Here is a 20,164-nt window from a genome sequence, read left to right on the forward strand (position 1 = left end):
CCCCCCCCCCCCCCCCCCCCCCCCCCCCAGCCTTGTGGCACCCTACTTACCCTGCAGCTGCTCTCAAGCTGCTGTTATATAGTTTGATCCAGAAGTATATCACTTCAGTGCATATGTATTCTTCTCTTATGAATGATACTTAAAAGCATATGGTCCTCTTTGATTATCTTGACAACTGGACAGAAGAAGCAGCGTGACTCATCATGAGTGTTGACCGCTTGCCAGAATGCTCTTCTCAGGGACATACTGTCTGACTGCCTCTGGTTGCCGAGAAGATATCTGCAGTTCTGTGGTGCTAAGTGAAGGAAAGTGTCTATTTAAAACTATACAGTAACCCCTCACTTAAAGTCGTCCCAGTTAACGTTGTTTTGTTGCTGATCAATTAGGGAACATGCTCGTTTAAAGTTGTGTAATGCTCCCTTCTAATGTCATTTGGCAGCCACCTGCTTTGTCTACTGCTTGCAGGAAGACCAGCCCCTTGCAGCTAGCTGGTGGGGGCTTGGAACCAGTGTGGACCGGCAGCCCTCTATCAGCTCCCCGCTCCCCTAAGTTCCCTGTGCAGCAGCTGCCTGCAGTTCATCTGTGTCCCTCCCCCCACTGCCATGTGCTGCTCCTGCCCTCTGCCTTGGAGCTGCTCCCCAAAACTCCTGCTTGCTGTGGGGTTGGGGTAGGGGGGAGGGAAGGAAGAGAGGCGCTAATGTCAGGGTGTCCCCCCTGCACACCACTTACCCCATCTTCCATAGAGCACAGGGGTCATACCAGGGAGCTTGCAGCAGCTGCCTATCAGCAAGCTGATCTAATTAACAAGGCAGTATACTTAGGGGAAATGCGCTTCTCTCCCTCCATTGCTGCTGCTGCGGGGGTGTGTGTGTGTGTGTGTGTGTGTGTGTGTTAACCCTTGAGGGCTCAGCCAAATGCTAGTTCATCATTTAGCAGTAAGGGAAATATCCCACCCTCTGACTCCTCCACCTCAACCAAGCTTCACAATCCTCATCACTGTGTACCAGTATTAAATTGTTTAAAACTGTGTGTGTGTGGTGTGTGTTTTTTTTTTTTTTTGGTCTGGTGAAAAAAATTTCCCTGGAACCTAACCCCCTCATTTACATTAATTCTTATGGGGAAATTGGATTCGCTTAACATCGTTTTGCTTAAAGTTGTGTTTTTCAGGAACATAACATTGTAGTTAAGTGAGGAGTTACTGTATTTCCCTTTAGTGTAGCTTGCTGGAGGCCCTAGTCATTTCCAGCAATTGGTGAGGAGCCTGCACCAGGCCTCTCAGCTGTATAGCTTGCTTTGCACAGTCTGCAGTGCTGAGACAGAAGTGGTTAATGAGGCTTCCAGTCTTGTCAGTGCTGCAGAAACAGTCTCCAGCTGTGACTGTGGTGGGTCTTGGCTGGCTTTGCTAGCTTTGATCTTGCTGCTTCCTGTATGTTACAAGCGCTACGTGGTAAAGGGTTTTTTGTTTGTTTCTAGATTGGAAGGCTCCTGAATGCGAAGTATCAGTTGGCTTTGTCTTGGAGCTTAGTGTGTAGTGTAGACTTATCCTTTTGTGAGCTGTTTTTCCTCCCTCTTCTTCGCCCCCCACTCCCTAAGGGAGAGAGCAGATGGGAAAAGCTTTTTTCTTTCCTGCACCTAAACAAGCTTTACCTTTTTGTGCTTCCCTCCCTTCCCCCCCCCCCCAAATACCCCATGCCAGAAGGCAAAGAGAAAAATTCCTTCCTATACAGATACAAATGCTTTTGAAGGGGAAGTTCTGAGGATTTGTGCCCATTTCAAGTGAAGAGTGCTGCACTTGATTGTTACAGATATACTGTGTCTAAATTTCTAACAGCCTGCTACACTGTTCATTCATGCTGGGTCACTTAAATTCCACATAGTCAGTAGACAGATATGGGGTCTGTGTTATCTCTCCTCCCCACTCCAGTCCTCCCATTCATAGTTTAAAATAACCTAGCATCAGAGAACTATTGCTTTTTCTCTTCTGTTTTCTGTTTAAAACCTGGCATCTTCCTCCAGAGTAGCTACCCTATTAAAGTTGGCCTTATATAGCTTATTTTAAAAGAGAGGGTCAAGTGGGCTGGCTTGCAGTGGATTTATGTGTGTTTCTTCTGTGGAAGGTCACCCATCAGTGTAGCTAGCAGGTTGCATTTGTGCAGTGTAGACTGGTAGAACCATTATTTGTATTGGTGGAGTTAACCCCTGTGCGAAACCCATGTGTTGTTCCCCCTGTGCAAACAGTAAGTATGCTTGCCTACCCCAAGGGTTTGCAGCCACACCTGTGGCTGGCCATGGAGGATTGCAGTTGGGGCAAATCCCAAGTGTAGACTACTCCTAAACTTTCATTTAAAAAGTCTCTCTTGCCCTTTGGTTGCAAAGATCATCCACAAAAAGTGAACCAAGTGTAAACAGTAGTGATAGCCTGAGACAATACTTGTGAGTGCTATGAATTGCCCTGTTCATCTTAATGGTGTGTTGGCGCTGAAGCCTAGTTGTAGTAACTTTTAAACTCTTAACAGTATCACTGCTGATAAAATTATTATCCCTTAGAGTGCTTTATGAAGATAATCATGATAGACTGTGCAGAACGTCTTATTTTGGGGTCTAAGTGGGTAGAGATGGGGAATATCCATTACTCACTTTTTTCTAATTTAATCCCTGAAGACTGTACTGTAAGAGCTGATATGGCAATCTTCTTTATTCTTGAGAAAGATCTTTAATGAACTTGGGGGAGGGGGATATTTTGGTACCTTGGTGGTTGCCATTTTGGGGATTGCCTCTTTGACGTGCTAATGCCATGAGAGAATGTTGTTGAATTTATTCCCACATTCCAATTAAGTTGCCTTTCTACTCAACTAACCATACCACGTTGGTGTCTTGGTGTTGACTTCTGAATTCCTTTCAAATTAAACAGCCTCATATAAACTGCTTTAATGCTGTGAAAGTTATCCCTGAACAGAGAGTAGACAGCAGTGGACCTCTAGCAGATTTAGATATAGAAATCTAAGAAGGATTAAGATGAATTTCTTCAAATGGTTCCTTACAGCAGTATTGTATGTCGTCATTTCAGAGGTGAAACTTCTTTCTAGAAATGATCTAAGGACCCCCATAAACCCCATTGGCACAGCATAGAGCTCACATCCCAGGGGCACATCACATTCCCACACTTCTCTAGCCCTGGACTCTTCTCATTTCCTATCTGTCACGTGAATAAGTTTATGGTGCTCCACCAGCATCTGCTATGCGTTACTTTTGATTCCACTCTGATGGCAAGAATTAATTCCTTGTGTCAAGTCACAACTTCTTTGAACATACCCAGATGTTTGCTACATTTTGCGAATAATAACCGTTGCTGAGAGAAATGAACACCTTCTTTGATGGCATCCTTTTTCCGCTTGTACAAACTTCTGAAAGTCATAGGTTCCAAAGCCAGCAGGGATCATTGTGGTGATCTAGTCTGATCTCCTGGCCATAGAACATCCCCAAAGTAATTCCTGGATCATATATTTTAGAAAAACATCTGATCTTGATATAAAAATTCAGTGATGGAGAATCCACCATGACTCTTTAACCACAGGAACAATTTACAATTACTCTCATTGTTTAATGTATGCCTTATTTCCAGTCTGAATTTGTCTAGCTTCAACTTTTAGCCATTGGATTGTTATACCTTTCTGCATTAAACTGAAGAGCCTGTTATTAAATATTTGTTCCCCATGTAGATATTAAATTGTAATGAAGTCACTCCTTAATCTCTTTAGTCCTGCCATATAACACATGGTTGTAGTCTGCAAAGTGATTGGGTAAAAATAGCACCACTCTGTTTGGCAGATCTGCTCCCTACATGAAATCATCATCTGCTCAGTTTAGGGGCAAAATAGATCTTACTGTTTTTTAATTCCCATTAGCCCTACTGAACCATCTGAGCTAGGGAAGTGAGCTGGATTCTTTTTCCCCCTGTGCCTAATCAACAGCATTGCTACAGCTGTGCAAAATTGTTTGAAGGCAAGGGGTGAGAGAGATCACAAAAGGTATGATTTGTCCTGCCAAAGCTTTTTAGGGGAGGTGATGGGAAATAAGGAAGAGCCCAGCTTGAATCTTGTGTAATGAGGTGAGTTTGTAGGACTGGTAACTAGAATGTGTCTTTTTTCCTTGTAAACTGGAACACCGTTAATGGTGGCAAACGTCAAAACCCAAAGTGTGATAGTTGGTGGGTTGTTTTTTTTTTTATTAATTATTGCTCTTCAGAGTAGATCTGCACAACCAAAACTCCTGTTGTGAAGACTATACAGTTTCCATCACTCTTCTGTGGAAGCTTTTTCCTTTTGCGTTTGTTACAGGAAGAGATCTATTCAAACCACTTCCCTTTCAGTTTCTCTTGCTAAGCCTCCAAATAGTGAGGTACTCAGTGCTGAGAAATGTTTTTGTTTTTAGGTGGAGATGCCATTAGCAGAGAACACAAGGTATATTGGAAGAACAGTCACACATGCACGCACGTGCGCATGCACTAATTAGATCTGCAAGTGCATGCATATATTTAAGACACATTGTAAAGTTGGCTTCTTTCCACAGCAGAGCTTTTCAAATACTGCATATGGTACTGAATCCTTGAAGATACTCAAAATGCAGCCTAATTGTATTTAAAAGGAAACAAGCTGAGCTGTATTATCTACAGCGGTCACACGTATGGAAAAATATCTTCTTCACTGATGGATTTCCGTTCAGCTAATTTTCCGTGACTGGATAAAGCTTGTTTTGTTTCTGTCCCATACAGATCTGGCTGGCTGCCCTTGCTCCTTCCTTGTTTTTTTGTTTAAGGCTGTCCTCCAGTCCTTCATATTTGACTTCCAGATAGTGACCTTCACAGGCTGTTTCCATTGGGAAAAATCATTGACTTTTCCACCTCTGCCCACTTTGGGGAGAGCCCTCTCTTAAAGGACCCATCTATGCTGGGGCTCAGTGAGTAGTTTAAACACCGTTCCAGCTAAAGTCATCTTTTAATCATTTGGTTGGCCACAGTGGAGGGGAACACACTGCTGTGATCCTGAATTTGGTCTTGGGCCCCCACCCTTACCAGTAGGAGGGCAATTTTTATACAGAGTTCCCTGGGAAAGGCATTCTGGGCTGACCAAAGGAGCAGGGATGACTGCAATTATGGAGAGCGGCATCTAGCCATCTCTGCTGGATGCAAGTATGCCATAGTAGAGGGCCCTTGAAGTTATGCGGTGTGGTGCATGCTCAGGTCGAAGAGGGTTTCTAGGAGGATCCCATACTCCATGAAGACAAAAACAGACTCTGCAGGAGGGAGAATAGGTTAACTCTTTTCTAGCCTCCAGTAGCGTCTGGACCGTCCATTAGGTATTCCTTGTATACCAAGTGCTATATCTACTTCCTTCAGACCTCAGCAGTGCCTGCCCTGTAATTGGAATGGCAGGTGGTCTCCCTAATGACAACATTCTGTGTGTAGTGACAGACAGCTAGCGCTTCCAGAGGGGTGTAGGGAACAATCCTGCATTGGCAGGGGATGGCGTAGACTACTAAGTCTCTGCAATTCACCTTGTCCCTTGCCCCAATATGCATGACATTGGTAACTGGCCAGAAGGGCTGAGTGTTTTCACACTAGTAACTGGACTAATGTCATGAGCCAAACCTCCTCCTTCAGTGAGAGTAGGTGGTAACAACTCCTGGCACACATAGAGATTTATTAGTTATTCACTCCAGAACTACTCTCTTCTTTTATGTGCGGAGTCCATGGGTCTAATAGATGCTCAGAGGAGTCTACCAAATTAAGAGGTGAAGAGCTGAATCAGTGGCTAGCTCAAAATGAAATTCCATATGTATCTGGATTTGTGTGCGAGCTAAAGCATTGATTTCTTACATCTGGAGTCTTGGCTTCAAATTCTGGCTTTGGTACAGAGTTAGTTCTAGGAATGTGCAGACACTGGATGTGTGTGGTACCTCCTCCCCGGTGACCCAAGGGCTGGGACTGGAACTGGTAGAAATTGAGGTGCCTCTTTTTAATTCCCTTTTTAAATGTTTAGACTGAAGAGACTTACAGGCAGGGGGTTGGTTTGTGGGGCAGGAGAGGAGTGGGATTAAGCCACTGACTCCACCCAGAAGTAATTTTTCCTTCCTTTAAGATATTTAAGACTGCTAGTGTTTGGATCATGTGCTTGGGTAAAAATGACTTGGTACATTTCTAGTGCTTTATGTACACAACAGGCAGCTTGGCACCACTGAGTCTTGCCATTGAGACATGCAGGCTTGGAATAGCAGAGTTGAACTCCATTAGCAGAGCTGTGTTTGTGGGGGAAGTGTTGGCAGTGGAGCTTGCACTACCTGGCTAAAGCCTAGTGCTTGTTTGTCTCTGACTTGTATGGACACTAATACTTTTTCTTTTAACTGGACTAACAGCACTGCTGTCCTTGTTGCGGGTCTCCCTGAGTGCACCCCATAGGTGTCAGGCCTCAGTCTCTCAACTTGCCCACCCTTACACCAAGACTTGGGTTACAGCCCCCTGTGTACCAACCCTGACTTTCAGCACGCCCAGTTGGCATTTAGGCCCTGTGGTTGACTTTCCCTGGGAGTTGAGACTAGTGGTTAATAGTCAGGCACCACAAAGCCTTCTCTCACAGTGTTAATATTAACAGCAGGAATACAGCTTTCAGAGATGTGGGTTAAAGGTAACACAGAGACCTAACCACGTGGCTCTTAGCAGCTCCCGGGCTAGATGCCTAGGCCTGCTTCGAGAGAACCTGCCTGCTCTCAGCTCCTATTTCTCCCAGTCTGTGTCCGCTTGTGAGCTCTTTCACTGACACCCTGGGCAGTCTCCCCTACATGCCAAAATTTCCTCCTTCTCTATAGCCTTTGAAGTTTTCTAAGGGCTTGTCTACACTTACAGCACTGCAGCGACACAGCTACACCACTGCAGCGCTTGGTGAAGATGCTGCCTATGCTGACGGGAGAGCATCTTCCATCGGTGTAGTTACTCCACCTCCCTGAGAGGCGATACCTATGTATCTGTCTGTCAGCATAGCGCTGTCTACACCTGGAGTTAGGTCAGTATAACTACATCGCTCAGGGGTGTGGCAAATCAAAAGCTGAGCGATGTAGTTATACCAACATAAGTTGGTAGCGTAGACCAAGGTTAAGGGTTTAATGCTCCCTTTGATCGCTCTTCTCAGCATGTCACCTGGTCTGGGCCTGTGAAGTCTCCTCTCCATGGCATTTGCATTTTGCAGGGGTGTTCTTTATCTGGGCCATTGTTTCACCTGTTCTTGGTTTCTTTACCTGTCCCTCTTGATCTAACTCCATAGCAAGTAACTCCTCATAAACAACCACACAGGAATCTGTACCGTATTAATAAACACACTTTCCTAGTTTATCACAACTGCTTTCCAATTTCTAGTTTGCTGGCAAACTACTTAGTGAGGAGGTTTTGGTTTTAACTTTTTAACAGAAAGTAGAACTTTCTAAGGAGGTAAAAATTCAAATGGAGGAACCATTGTGGGCCAGGAATAGATGTACTAATCCATTGTGTATTTGCAGTGTCAGAAATGGTATAAACCTGCAGTAGTTGAGGTAGGGAACTATGAATCATAGACACTAGTGACAGAAGAGACCCATTGGGTCCTCTAGGCTATCCCCTTGCCAGTGAGAGTCCCTTTATCTTAAGTATTGCAGATAACTGTGGGTTGTCCCCAAACAATGTTACCAATCTGGTCTGATCTGTACCTTAGGGAATATGGGAAAGGGGTAGCTTCTGAAGGTAAAGGCCCATTCCCCTGACAATCTTTATCCCAATCCTGCAAAAGTGGAATACAAATAACTGCTTTAACACTGATGCATCTGTTTTGTTAGATTCCTGGAAGGGAATTTGCAAAAGCCCCAGAAAGGAAATCCACCTTTTCAGTGAGAACGTTCATTTGACAAGCTGCCAGTTCTGAGCTAAGCCTCATTTAATAAACATTTTAGTCTGTGGGGACCTGTCAGTAGATGCTGAATTTGGAGAGAGTCTTATTCTTTCCATAGTGTGTGGAGGCTTTCAGCCATTATTACAGAGAAACAGGATAAGAGCAACCAATTTAGAGGGACCCCCTGCCCCCTTACAGTAAGGGAGTGTTTCCTTGCTGTAAAATGGAGATTAGAGTGTGGTAACAACTGGGGGAAAGAATGGGTTGTACTTTAATTTTAACCCATTGGAACACCAGTATTCCATTGCTGATTAATATGGCTTGGGTTTGAATTTGCAGTTAAAGAAAATACCAGCTTCATGTTAAGTGAATCCTTTGTACTGGGTGGTTTGGGTTCTTATTAGCTAACATTTGTTTTGTGACTGGGGGCCACTGGAATGAATTCTAGGCCTTGCCCCCATGTGACCTGTGGTAATTAAGGGGTCCAACCTTACCTGCGTCGCCCTTTGTTGCAGCCCTGGCGTTCTATAAAGATCTGGCAAGACCTCTGAATAGTGGAGCCCACGAACCTTTAAGCGGCAACAGTTTGTCTCATGTACACTGGCCAAACTGGAAGGGTGCTGAATGTATTCATTGTAAAATGGGGGCCAGAGTGACAGGGGGAAGCTTTAGTGATGGATGCTTTAGTCAAACTCTAACTGCAGTCTCAGGGCTTATCTATGTGCAGACACTCAGGAAAATTAATCTGAATTAATGAAAGCTGCACTTAAAGCGGACTAATTACAATGCATTAAACCTACTAAAGTGAATTAAGATAAACTATCGCATGGTCTGGGGAAGAGCTGGAAGGTCAGCTGCTTCCTTCATATTACCAGCTTTAAGAAACGGTCAGCACTGAAAGGCGATGGGTAGTGTTTGCAGTGGATAGGAGAAATGGGACTCCTACTGGGCTTTTTAATGAGCGAGGTGTGCTGGCCCTCTTTGTACCAGAGGCAAAGGTGGAGGAAATAGCTCTGGGGCTACTTCATATCCTCAGGATGTCGTGTCTCCCCCCCCCCCCCCCCCCCCCCCCGCTTTTATTTTATATCTCACGTTGCTGCTTGTAAATCCGGAAGGAACATTAGTCACAGATTGCAGGGAAAGCTTTCTTCTGGCAAAGGCGAATTATAAAGTAAACTATAAATAGTTCACAGTCCAGCAGTGATTAAACTAACTGTAGACACTTAGTTTAAAATCCATAACTGTCCATTGGACTGAAATAGTTGAATTTTAAGCAGAAGCAATTTTTAGCTCATTGGTGGAAGAGGCAATCCACAAGTAGATTGCAGCCAAATTCTTATCACTGCGCCTAACTCGGAAAGTGTGCTCATTGGAGTCATGTCTCTGTAGTTTGGCTGCACCAAATGTCACTGTAGACTGGATAGCTTCTCACTAACAGTTGTTACACTTCATCCACTGCTGTAATGCAGGTGAAGTGTTCCTGAAGTGTAGAGTAAGTGGGTGTTTTTGGTTTGGGCTTTATGAAAAGTCCAAAATGAAGATCAAGGGCAACTCTCTTGGCTTGGTGTTGAGGCCATATAACTAGCGCTATGTTTTATTGTGGTAGTGAAAATGACTGGCTCACTCATGGATCAATAGGTTGTGATGTGGGAAAGTTAGCTCTTCCAGTAAGTACTTTATGCTGTTGCTTTTCAAGGATACGTGAAGGCTTTAGTGTCCTGCTTCAGAAGATTTTAATGAAGCTCCATACTTTTCTAAAATAGTTTCCCGGGGGATACACCACTATTTAAATCTGTTTACTGGCAAATTGTGTGCCCAAAACCAACCTTCCAGACCTCTTCCTCCTATCTGCAGCAGCAATCTTTGAACAAGTTTTGTTTGCTCAGTAAAAATTATTATTTTTTTTTTAAGCAAACAAAATCCTGCCCTATAGTGCTGTAAAATCAAAAGTGGGGAACAAATAGCTGCAAACTAAATGGAAATGTTAACCCTTGCACCTGCATCATCCTACCCCCGTTACAAAGCCTTTCAAGGGGAAGGATCTCTTGATTTCAGTATACTCCGTCTATCCATAAAATGATCTTTGGGCACTGGATTGGCTTTGACTGACTAGATGGGAGCTCTTCTCTTCCAGGCCACAAGTTTAAATTCTGGTTCGAGGAGTAGTGACTGAAAGTTACCATATTGAAGCTGTTTAGCGGCCCGGGTGAGGGCTTCTCAAGCTCTCTCACAGGTAGGATCATCTTAGTTTTTCTCCTATTATCTTGTAGACCTCTTGTCCATATGCTATTACACAGATCGCTTCCCCTCCCATGCATGATGGTCAGATGTCTTTGTGGCTGTAACAACAACTCCTTATATGGAGAAGTTGCTATTAGGAAAGTATTTTGTGTATTTGTAGGGGTTTTTTGTTGCAATCTTAGCAGCTAAGAAAAAAGAGAACCAAAACCAGCTGTCTCTCTGTGGCCCGCCAGTGATCCATGGATCACAGTTGGGGAACCTCTGGCCTCAGAACAATGAGTTGGTGGTCTCAGCTCTTTCCAAAGGATAGGGGTGCACATCAATAGAACCAGTTACCCTTGGCACTAATTACCTCCCATGTTGATGTGATCTTAGTAGAGGTCAAGAAGTGCACCGTTCTGGAAACTGAACTACCCTCTCTCTTCACAGTGATGGTCCCTTCAACTAGGAATGAAGCACATGGTAGGGTCATGTGGATGATCTTGCAAGTGCCCAGATAGTGCTAGCCATCCACTGAATGGTGGCAATCTGTTGCCCCTGGTACCCTCTCTCTTGCTCTGGGACTTCTCCCTTTCTTGGCATTGAGATCTGGATACTTGTTGCTCCTGTTTATTTTGTGAATGTGACTATCAACACCAGGAATCTGACTGTCCTAGAGTCAGGCCAGCCTTTAAATAGCAGCAAGCCTATGGGAAGTACAGCAGGCTGTCCACTCCAGCCTCAAAAGATGGCAGTTCCAGGGTATTGAATCTCTCTGAAACCAGTTTCATTTGGTTGTTTCTATCCTAGCAGTGCTGCACAATCACTGCTTCCGTATGCACTGCTACTGTTCTTATTTTGAAAGTTTGCTGCTACAGTATAGCTACATCTGCCAATCTGTCTGATACTACTTGGATTTACGCTCACATTCAAGGACTGCTTGATTTTTGGCTTCTGCCAGAAGTGTCACTACAGTGGTAAAATGTTGCTCCTTCAGGCTGTCTCCAGATAAGTATGGTTCCTGCATCATTTGCTATAATGGTTCTGATAGCTTGAGGAATCTGTGCTCTCTCCATGGCAAAAAGCCAAGTGCATAATTTTAAATTTACTCAGAATAATGTGGCCTTGAATAACAGAGTCCCAGATTTAGTGTTGCAGGATAAAGTGACTAAGGGTTTTATCCAGCCTTGCAGTCCCTCTTTAAATACTAGTAGTTTAATCCTGGCAAGCAAGTACTGGCCTGTCTTCAGTTGAAGCTAGTCTTTCACTGCCATCCTGTCTCTGGGTCCTAAATTGTTTTGTTGGAAGGATTAGCAACTCCAGTCTTGTATGATTTCATTTTTTTATGGTGTACGTCCACTAGCTGAAAACAAACACTTGCTCTCTGACGTGAACATAGAACCTTGGAATGCTCCTAGATACAGACAAGTCCCATTCAGCTGAATAGTTACAGCGAAACAAATTAAAACATCACTTCACAATCCTGACTTTTTTTGCTTGGTTCCAGTCGCTTGTGTCACCCAATCTTTGTTATGTGGGAGGATGATGTCTCTGCATGCTGAGCTGCAGCATGAAACCTTCACCACTGAAGAAAGACTACGGTGTGTTAGGAAAGGGATGGATTATTAGCGAGGCTCCTGTTTCAGGCAGTACTGCTTCTCTGAGCGTATCCATTGAAGGGGGAATTTTTTTGTTTTCTTGTGCAGTTTGCCTGGGACCATACTTAAGGTGTTGTAAAGGAATCTCAGTATGGCAGGTGTATTTAGTTTAGTACTATCTGCTGGTAGATGGCAGGCCTTGGGAAGTGGGAATACAGTTGCCCTGTTGAAGACCCCCTCTGTTCAGAAACTCTTTTAACAGCACACACACCATGTGGTATGATCTAGTGACGGGAATAGAACTCTCCCTTCTGGCCTCCCCACCCCCATTTTGATAGTTTCAGCTATGTGTATGATTCTTGGTATGATCTGATATCTTTCTGTGCTGTCTTGTTAGGTATGCGTTAATTACCTGTAGTTATTTTCTTCTGGTAAATGCTGTGGATTTATTGTCAAAGCCTTGATGATTATACTGTGCTGCCATGTGGGCTACTTGCAATTCAACAGACAGGCTGTAAACTGATGCAAATCTCATGATGTATGGTTGACCAGTACCAAGTTCTGCCAACACTGACACAAGCTTGATTGGAAGTACAGTGAACTGTACAGCTTGCAAGACTTCCCAGGACACTAATGCAGCTGGGGGTAGCTATAAAACAAAAAGGGAGTGGGGAAGGAAAATACAAATCTATAAACCCTCCCTCCAAGACGAGGTTACCTTGGCATTTCGTCCATGGTGTAACAGCCCTTGCTTAAATCCACATTTCATGTAACTGCAACATTCCTCAGCTCAGTTGTCTGACCAGGTAGGAGTTATAAGTTTTTAAATTAAAAAAAAAAATAAAAAAATCAAATCTCTCTTGTAATGTAATGTAGTGTGGGATTGTAGTGAGAGAAGAAGGGGGGAGGGGAGGTGAGAGAGAGATCAGGAAGATGCCGTTGATTAAGAATCCTTTGTTTTGCCCATGCTGGTACAGATCTGTATCTAAACTGCAGTCTACTAGGACTATTGGGTCAGCACTAAATCCTTGGGCCCCATTCCAGATATTAAAGCCATTTCTAAATTTTATTTGGTTTCTGGGTAGAATTTGGATGTTGGTGACTATTAAATGCAATCAGCTGAAGTATCTCTTACTACATTAATGTGGAAAAGTGTGGATTTGATGTTAGAATGTTCTGAATGGAGCATTTTGTTTTTTGTTAATGAATCTAGTTTCACTGAGATTCTGATGAGAAATTTGGAGTGAACACTGCACTCCTGTTTCTAATTGGGTATCATTGAAGGAAACCATAGACATGAATAGAAGTAGACACATAAACTAGTTCTGATTGTGAGCATTTCAAACATATTGTATATTCCCATCTCCATTGGTATTATCTAGATAATTTGTTTTTTTTGTCTCTGTACAGTATGTGGGAGCATACAGGCCCAGCTTGAGCCTCCAAGATATTGCTGCACTGAGGATTGATTTTTTTTAAAAGCAGTGTGTCTCTTTCAAGTGTGGATAATAAATTCCACCCTCTGTTTCAAACCCACTCATGCACTTGGATTTCTAGTCTTAGTGTTGCTCTACCATTTATTTTGGAGGGAATATTTTATTCGTGAAGATTAAGAGACCTGCAGAAATAGAAACACACTCTTATACTTGTAGCTGTACAGTTCAACCAGCTGCCCCAGTACTGATCTCTGCTCTGGATTAAAGGCCAAATCTTGACTCATTCATGTGACTTGCAGACTCAGGAAGACAATAGTACCTTCATTATTTGTGGCTTACTCCGCACATTCACAAGCGGATGTGTGGAGTATCTGTTTATGAAACTAAGCTTATTCATTAAAGTCTTGTGTCCAGGGGAGGATTCTGTGACCCATTCCATGAGTGCAGAATCCCTGGGACTCAGATAAATCATCTGTCTGCCATGTATTTATGCTATGGAGATGCCTCTGATGTAACTGATTTTTTTTTTTTTTTTTTTTGGTGTGTCATCTTCCTCAGGCCTTGTTGCTGTTCGGTGGTGTTGCCCTGTCCTGCCTTGCTCTGGATCTCCTCTTCCTCCTCTTCTACTCATTCTGGCTGTGCTGCCGCCATCGAAAAAGTGAAGAGCACTTAAATGCAGATTGCTGCTGCACTGCTTGGTGTGTTATCATAGCCACCCTTGTCTGCAGGTGAGTTTACATTTTGTCTGCAGGGTAAATTAACATCACCTATTTTGTCACTGCCACTTCCTCCACTGCATCCCTCCCACACCATACATATGCTGAGCATCAGCTACCAACGCAGTGACTCAATATATTGGATACAGGGTATTGTTGGAAACAGCCTCCTCTCTTTTAGCGTACTCCTAACTTTAAAATCCAGCATAGACTTTTCTGATTGCTATTCCACACCTTACTGCATAATGGTTTGAGTCATATGATGATGACTATAAAGTGCCATAACAGCAGCAGGGTATTTGCCATTTTCTAGCAGTTAAACAAGGACCCTGTCCTGAGAGGCTTATCACCTAATTAAGATGGATGCAGTTCAAATAATTATCAGGCCTAGTCAGGAATTTACATTGGAAGCAGGTTTCCCTAAGGAAATAACAAATATATTGGGTAGGTGGATTTAGGGGGTAAAAAAGCATGGTTCTTCCTCTTGGAGTTTGGAATACTGACTTCTTCCTATGTAAATGGTATTCAGTGCTTGCAATCCTGATTGCTCCATTTTTATCCCTTTGGTAAGACTGATGCACTGCCTTAAGGATTGCTAGTGATGTTGCTAGTGTCCGCCACTAATGTTTTAATGCCAGAAACATTCGAGGGAGGTGAAGGAGACTGGCAGCAAGTGGATAATGGGGAAAGAGAATACAGTCCTATTGGATTCTGCTTTTGGGTTGGTGCAGACCAGGAACCCTGCCTTCCAAAAAGTTAGTGGCAGGAGTTAGGAAATAGAAAACTCAGTTAAACAATTTCTGAAACAAACCCGGGGCTTTATTTGGACAGTGTGTGGCAAAAACCGTACACTGCAGCCTGTGAACTGTGAGTAAGTACCCCTGCATTTAGATCAATCTCTGCCCTTTCTTGACAGCACTTGGGCTCAGGGCCGGCTCTAACTTTTTTTTGCCACCCTAGGCAAAAAAGAAGAGCGCTGCCCCGCCGTAACACCCCCCCCCCCCCCCACCCCTTCCCCCCCACACCCCCCCCCCCCCCCCCCCCCGCCCGCCCGAACCAAAACACCCCAAAAAAAAAAAAAACCCTTGAGCGCCCCCCGCCACCCCTTCTGAGGTGCCGCCCCAAGCACGTGCTTGGTTGGCTGGTGCCTAGAGCTGGCCCTGCTTGGGCTGATCAGTGTCCATACTCGCAAAACTAGTCCTGCTGTAGAGGTGATCTCCCAGGTGTGATCGTGGTGATTTATGGTTAGAAATACCATGCAACTCTACAGTATCGATTACCATGCATCATCCTGGTTTCTAACTCTTAAAGTATTCTGAGAATACTTGGGAGAAGATCATGCATTCCTTGACCATGCAAAACTACCATGTCAGTCAGATCAGGCCTTAATTTTCACTTACCTGTCCTGAACACACTGATCAGGTGCAGTTATAGTGAATCAGCACTGTAAAAAGCTAGAAGCCTGGGAGAATCATTAGGGGGCTGTTGCTTTCGTTTATTTCTCCTTCCAGTGTTTGAACTTGTGGGGAATTCTTCACTTCTGAGGAAAGCAAAGGGAGAGAAATGGGGAGGGGATTGTCTTTTTCTTCCCCCTCTTTCTCCTCACGTGGTGAGTCGGTGGCTGTTTGGACTGCAGCATTCAGGTTTGCATGGTGGCGGGGCTGTGTTCTGTGGATAAGGGGCTTAGCTGCCTGAGGAGGGATTAGCTTGTACTCTGTACATGTTCACATTTGCTCTTTCCAGGCACAGGGCAAAGAGAATCAAAACCCTCTGAAGTGCTAGAGCAAACAGTGAAGCAGAGCAGTGCGTTCTATTGTGAGCATAGAAAACTGGGGATGGATTCACCTTTAAAGGCTGAGATTTGCAATGTTTGAGAAGGGCTGGCATCTTGTCGCACAGTGGCTTCTGTTCAGAGAGTAACTGTGCCTTTCTAGGTAAATACAGATGTATTGAGTGGAAAGGGGGGAAATAATAGTTTTCAGAGAATAAATCTAAACTCCCAGTCACCTTGCTTGTTCGTGGACCCAGGAGCTTTAGCTGCATGAACATCCACTCTCAATTTATTTGAAAGTGCTGTGTTCCTAACCTTTTCTTACAGGAGCTTTAAATGATGCTATTTATAAATGTTCTGCTTCAGGCTCTTGGTAGCTATTGTTATGCAGTGTTTTTGTGTCCAAGGCATCTGCAGTAGTGAGGTTTTTAAACTGTAGAAAGGGTGAGATGGGAAATGTTGTTGTGGGTTTCGTGCCTCCCAAAGTAGGCAGGTAAAAGGTTAAATTACTGATCATACACCCCACAAAAAACTGGTGTTTGAAAGTAAGCTAGAGAGAATCTCTTCTGAAATCTCAACTAGCTGCTTCAGTGTTTGATAGTCTAGTTGTTTTTCCCAAGCATGAATTGGGAGGAGTGTGTCATTACAGCAAAGGTTTATGATTTGTCCAAGCAATATCTTCTTCTTTCCTTCCTCCTCCAGGAAAATTCTTGCTAGACTCTTCATTTATTTTACATTTGCCCCGCTCCCACCCCACCGAATTGATAACTGGCTAGCTTATGAAGCAGTAGTTCATAATCACTGGTGGTGATTGAAAGTGCTGTCCAAATGCTGCTTTCTCTCTTGCAAAGACAGCATCTGCTATCTTTGCAACCTGCAGCTCTGGTAAGTTGCCTGTTTTTCAGATGTCCTGCTGCTAGAGGTGGCAGTACAGGAGAGTTTATGGCTGGCTAAGGAACACAGTATGGACAACCCTTTGCTTTCTCTGCACTTTAAAAAGGGTCTAGATGTCACAGATTAGCTTGTGGTGCTAGTCAGAATAGTTGACTGGGTATATATTCTACCGCAGGACTCGGAAGAACTAAGGGTGGCAGACCGGCAGATGCCAATGTATTTTAGGGTGACTGGAAATAAGACTACTCCAGATGTCTGTCTTCCAGCACCTGGAGAGAGAATATGTAATCGACCTCTGGCTCTGGCTTGTTCTAGGATGATTACAGAGAAATTCTGCTCATTTAGCAAAGCTGGCCAACATGGACTATAGATGTGAGGAGTGGATGCAAAGATGAAAATTTATAGCTTGGCTGTTCAGACAGTGAAAGGTTCACAATGTCTAATCATTGAATCTCCTTTCATTTTTTATTTGAAAGGAGATTCAATGATTAGACATTGTGAACCTTTCACTGTCTGAACAGTCCTCCTACCTGAGAATTAGCTAACTTTGGACTATATACGCACTCCAAATAACATTGCTAGACTTGCTCATCTGAGTAGTATTTTCTTCCCAGAAGGCCAGTTGCTCCATGAGCTGCCTTTGTCACTTCTGAATACTTAGGAAGCCTGGTGATCAGTCTCACATTGGGGGCATGAGTGGTGTTTCTCACTTCAAGCCCTGCACCCTGAAGGCCCAATATTACAGTAGTTTTCCTCCTGGATAGGAAAACTGAATGAGACACACCAGGGGTGTAGTGAGGGCCCTGATGCAAAAATAGATTAGGGGCCTCCTTCCCAATTCTGAAATCCTCAAATGTTGCTTACCTTTACCAACATGGAAAATCAGAACGTACCTGTCTTATCCATAAATACCCCAACACAATATGCAGGCTGTCTAAACACACAAGTTCTCTTTACACGTTTATACAAAAATTTCACTGTTCAGTGAGCTAGTGCTAAATTTTATGGTGCAGGAGCTCTGCAGACATGATCTCAAGTTGGTAATTCTGTCAGTGTGAGTGTCTCCAAAATCTATCTTGTTTGGATGTTTTCGTAAGATAAAGCACCTATATTCAAAACCTAACTAACACTTTACCAGTAAATTTTATCTAATGGAAAAATCTGTGCAACAGCAGTTGAGACTTCATACATTAGTAAATATACATATTGTATCAACATAAAACACCTGGAACTCCGCTTTTATGTGCCGAACTTCTAACTAAGTAGCAAAGCATATCCAAAGCATACACGTAGTAGGTCAAAAAGCCTTAGAGCTTGCGTCACCATTGTTCCTCCAGTTTCAAGTTGGTGCAGCTCTACTGGAACTAACTGAAGGGCACTACCGCTGTAAAAGATAGGGAAGTAATTCAGTGGGGAATCAAACCCCAAATCTTCATACCCGCACCAACAATTTTGCCCATGGAACACTTGCCATTTGAGCACAGACAGCATTTGCTTTGTGTTCACAAATAATGTGGCTGGGCACTAAATGCAAACAAGTGGTGTCATAAATGTGCTCTCTGTGTCACAAAACCAAACAAGGATCCATACTGCCAAGTTATTTAAAAAAAAAAAAAAAAAAAAAAAAATTAAACCCACAACCTCCTCAGCACTTTTATAGAAATTTTACCTGACCTAGATAAAGAGCCAGACCTCACCAATATCTCACCTCTCTAAATACCTCTAAGGTATGCTATTCGGGTAGGGTTTGATCCTACCCTAATGAGGCATGGGTCACTGCTATGCTCCAGTTACTTTTGGGCCACTCCATAAATCCAGTTTAACTGGCTAAACACGCTAGGTTGACAATGGAAAATCGTTGTCAGAGTTGCATAGGAGCTAGAGTGCACCTGTGAATCTAGCCTACTTAGGAGAAGCACTTTGTAACAGAATAAAGAGATTAACTCTGATCAGGGGCTGCACATGTCCATCACAACAGTACCTGAGTTCCCCTGCCCCCTTGTGCGGGCCCTGCATCTTTTTGGATGAGCTCCTCACTATTGAAGCAATGGCCACAGTCTGAATCCAGAGCAAGGGCCTGTGGGGACAGGCATAGGGTGGCAGGTGTGGTCTGAGCATCACCACAAGCAGCTCACGCTGCGGTGGGATGTGGTAGGTGCAGGAGTGCTTCTGTGGGAACCCAGCTGGCTGGGGGCCACTTCCTGCCCTGTTTGCCTAAAGGTAGACTGGCATAACTACAGCAGAGTGGCCTCTGCAGATTGGGCTCCCATAACCTCCATGGGCTCTAATGTGACTACCTCATTGTAGCTTTGTCCCTGAGATACACTGAGCCTGTCCTTGCGGGGAGGAGTCATGCTGAGTGGTACAAAGCATGTCTCCTTCACACTGTGAGGTGTGGGAGTATTGAGCCCTAGAGCACAGTGCTCTGAGATTGGCAGGTCTGCTTACACTCAGCCACAGAATATACTTCTTCAGAACCTTCCTGTGTTCTCCAATGCATATCTGGTTTGTGTAATGGGACAAATATTTACATTCTAATGCAAAGAAAAGAAATTTTCCAGCAGATAGCAAATAGTGCCTCCATTTACACAGCCCAGTGGCCGGCGTCGCTCTCTCTCTCTCTCGCTCTCTCTCTCTCTCTCTCTCTCTAACTGCTCCTATAAAACTTCAGGCAAATGCTTGCTAAGACACAGACTCTTCAAAAGTGGTTTCTAATTCTGTTTCACCATTTTTGGGTACCCAAGCTGAGTTGTCTTGAGTCCAGTTTTCAGAGTGGCACATCCACAGCTGCAGATGATTTTACTTGGAGTTGTCAGCACTCTGCATCTGTGTTGAGACACTTAGAGGCTGCTTTAGATGGGCACCCAAAATCCGACTTCCCACAGTGGTGACTCCTACAGCTCCGTCCTGCAGGGCTGCCTGGATTCTGCTCCTTGCTGCAGGGGGTCACACACTCAGGTTTGGCCCAGCCACCCCTCTGTGACAATGACAGGCTGCCAGTGGGGCCAAATTTGAGTGAGTGGCCCTGCGACCATAGCGGTCACAACACTTGGAGCGGGGAGCCACCCCCAGCCAGCCCCACAGGACAGGCGCCACTGCTATGATACGCACCGTGTACTTTTTTAGCAGTTATTACATTAGTGTCTGTTAGATAATCTAGGTAAGAATATTTACTAAGACAGATCTTTTTTTGCTAGGATTCCCCAGTGGCATCCCCATTACTTTCTCGCTAATCTCAAGCTGCCTTCCCCTGACCTGTGACAGCTCATTCTCTCTCACAGCTGGGACCAGAGCACAGCAACCCTTGCAGGCACTGAGCTTCCTTCCCTCCATTGTGGTAGGAAAAGGAATGGCAGGGCCGGCTCCAGGCACCAGCCCAGCAAGCAGGTGCTTGGGGCGGCAATTTGGAGGCAGATCCCTCTCGGAGGGAAGCACCTGCCACCGAATTACCGCCAAAGAAGAAAGCGACGTGGTGGAGCTGACTCCGATCGCAATTGCTTGAGGCGGCAAAAACCCTGGAGCCGGTCCTGGGGAATGGACATGTTGTGAAACTTGCTTCTGTAAAAAGAACTTCTGTATTTCAGTGGCTCTTACTGACAAAGAACAGGATTGAATAGTT

At 44.3% G+C, this 20,164-nt stretch overlaps 1 protein-coding gene across 2 annotated transcripts in view; it reads left to right on the forward strand.

The window, feature by feature from the left end:
- The window catches only part of TTYH3 (tweety family member 3), a 97,112-nt gene that overhangs the window by 39,012 nt on the left and 37,936 nt on the right, over positions 1-20,164 (forward strand). For both annotated transcript variants that reach the window (XM_024214055.3, XM_024214056.3), the window contains exon 2: positions 13,723-13,892. In XM_024214055.3, the coding sequence (XP_024069823.1) occupies positions 13,723-13,892 (170 nt within the window). The remainder of the gene's footprint in view (positions 1-13,722; positions 13,893-20,164) is intronic.

The sequence above is a fragment of the Terrapene carolina genome, unplaced genomic scaffold, assembly GCF_002925995.2.
Source record: "Terrapene carolina triunguis isolate 2854851 unplaced genomic scaffold, T_m_triunguis-2.0 Scaffold93, whole genome shotgun sequence".
In the NCBI taxonomy this organism is placed as follows: Eukaryota; Metazoa; Chordata; order Testudines; family Emydidae; genus Terrapene; species Terrapene triunguis.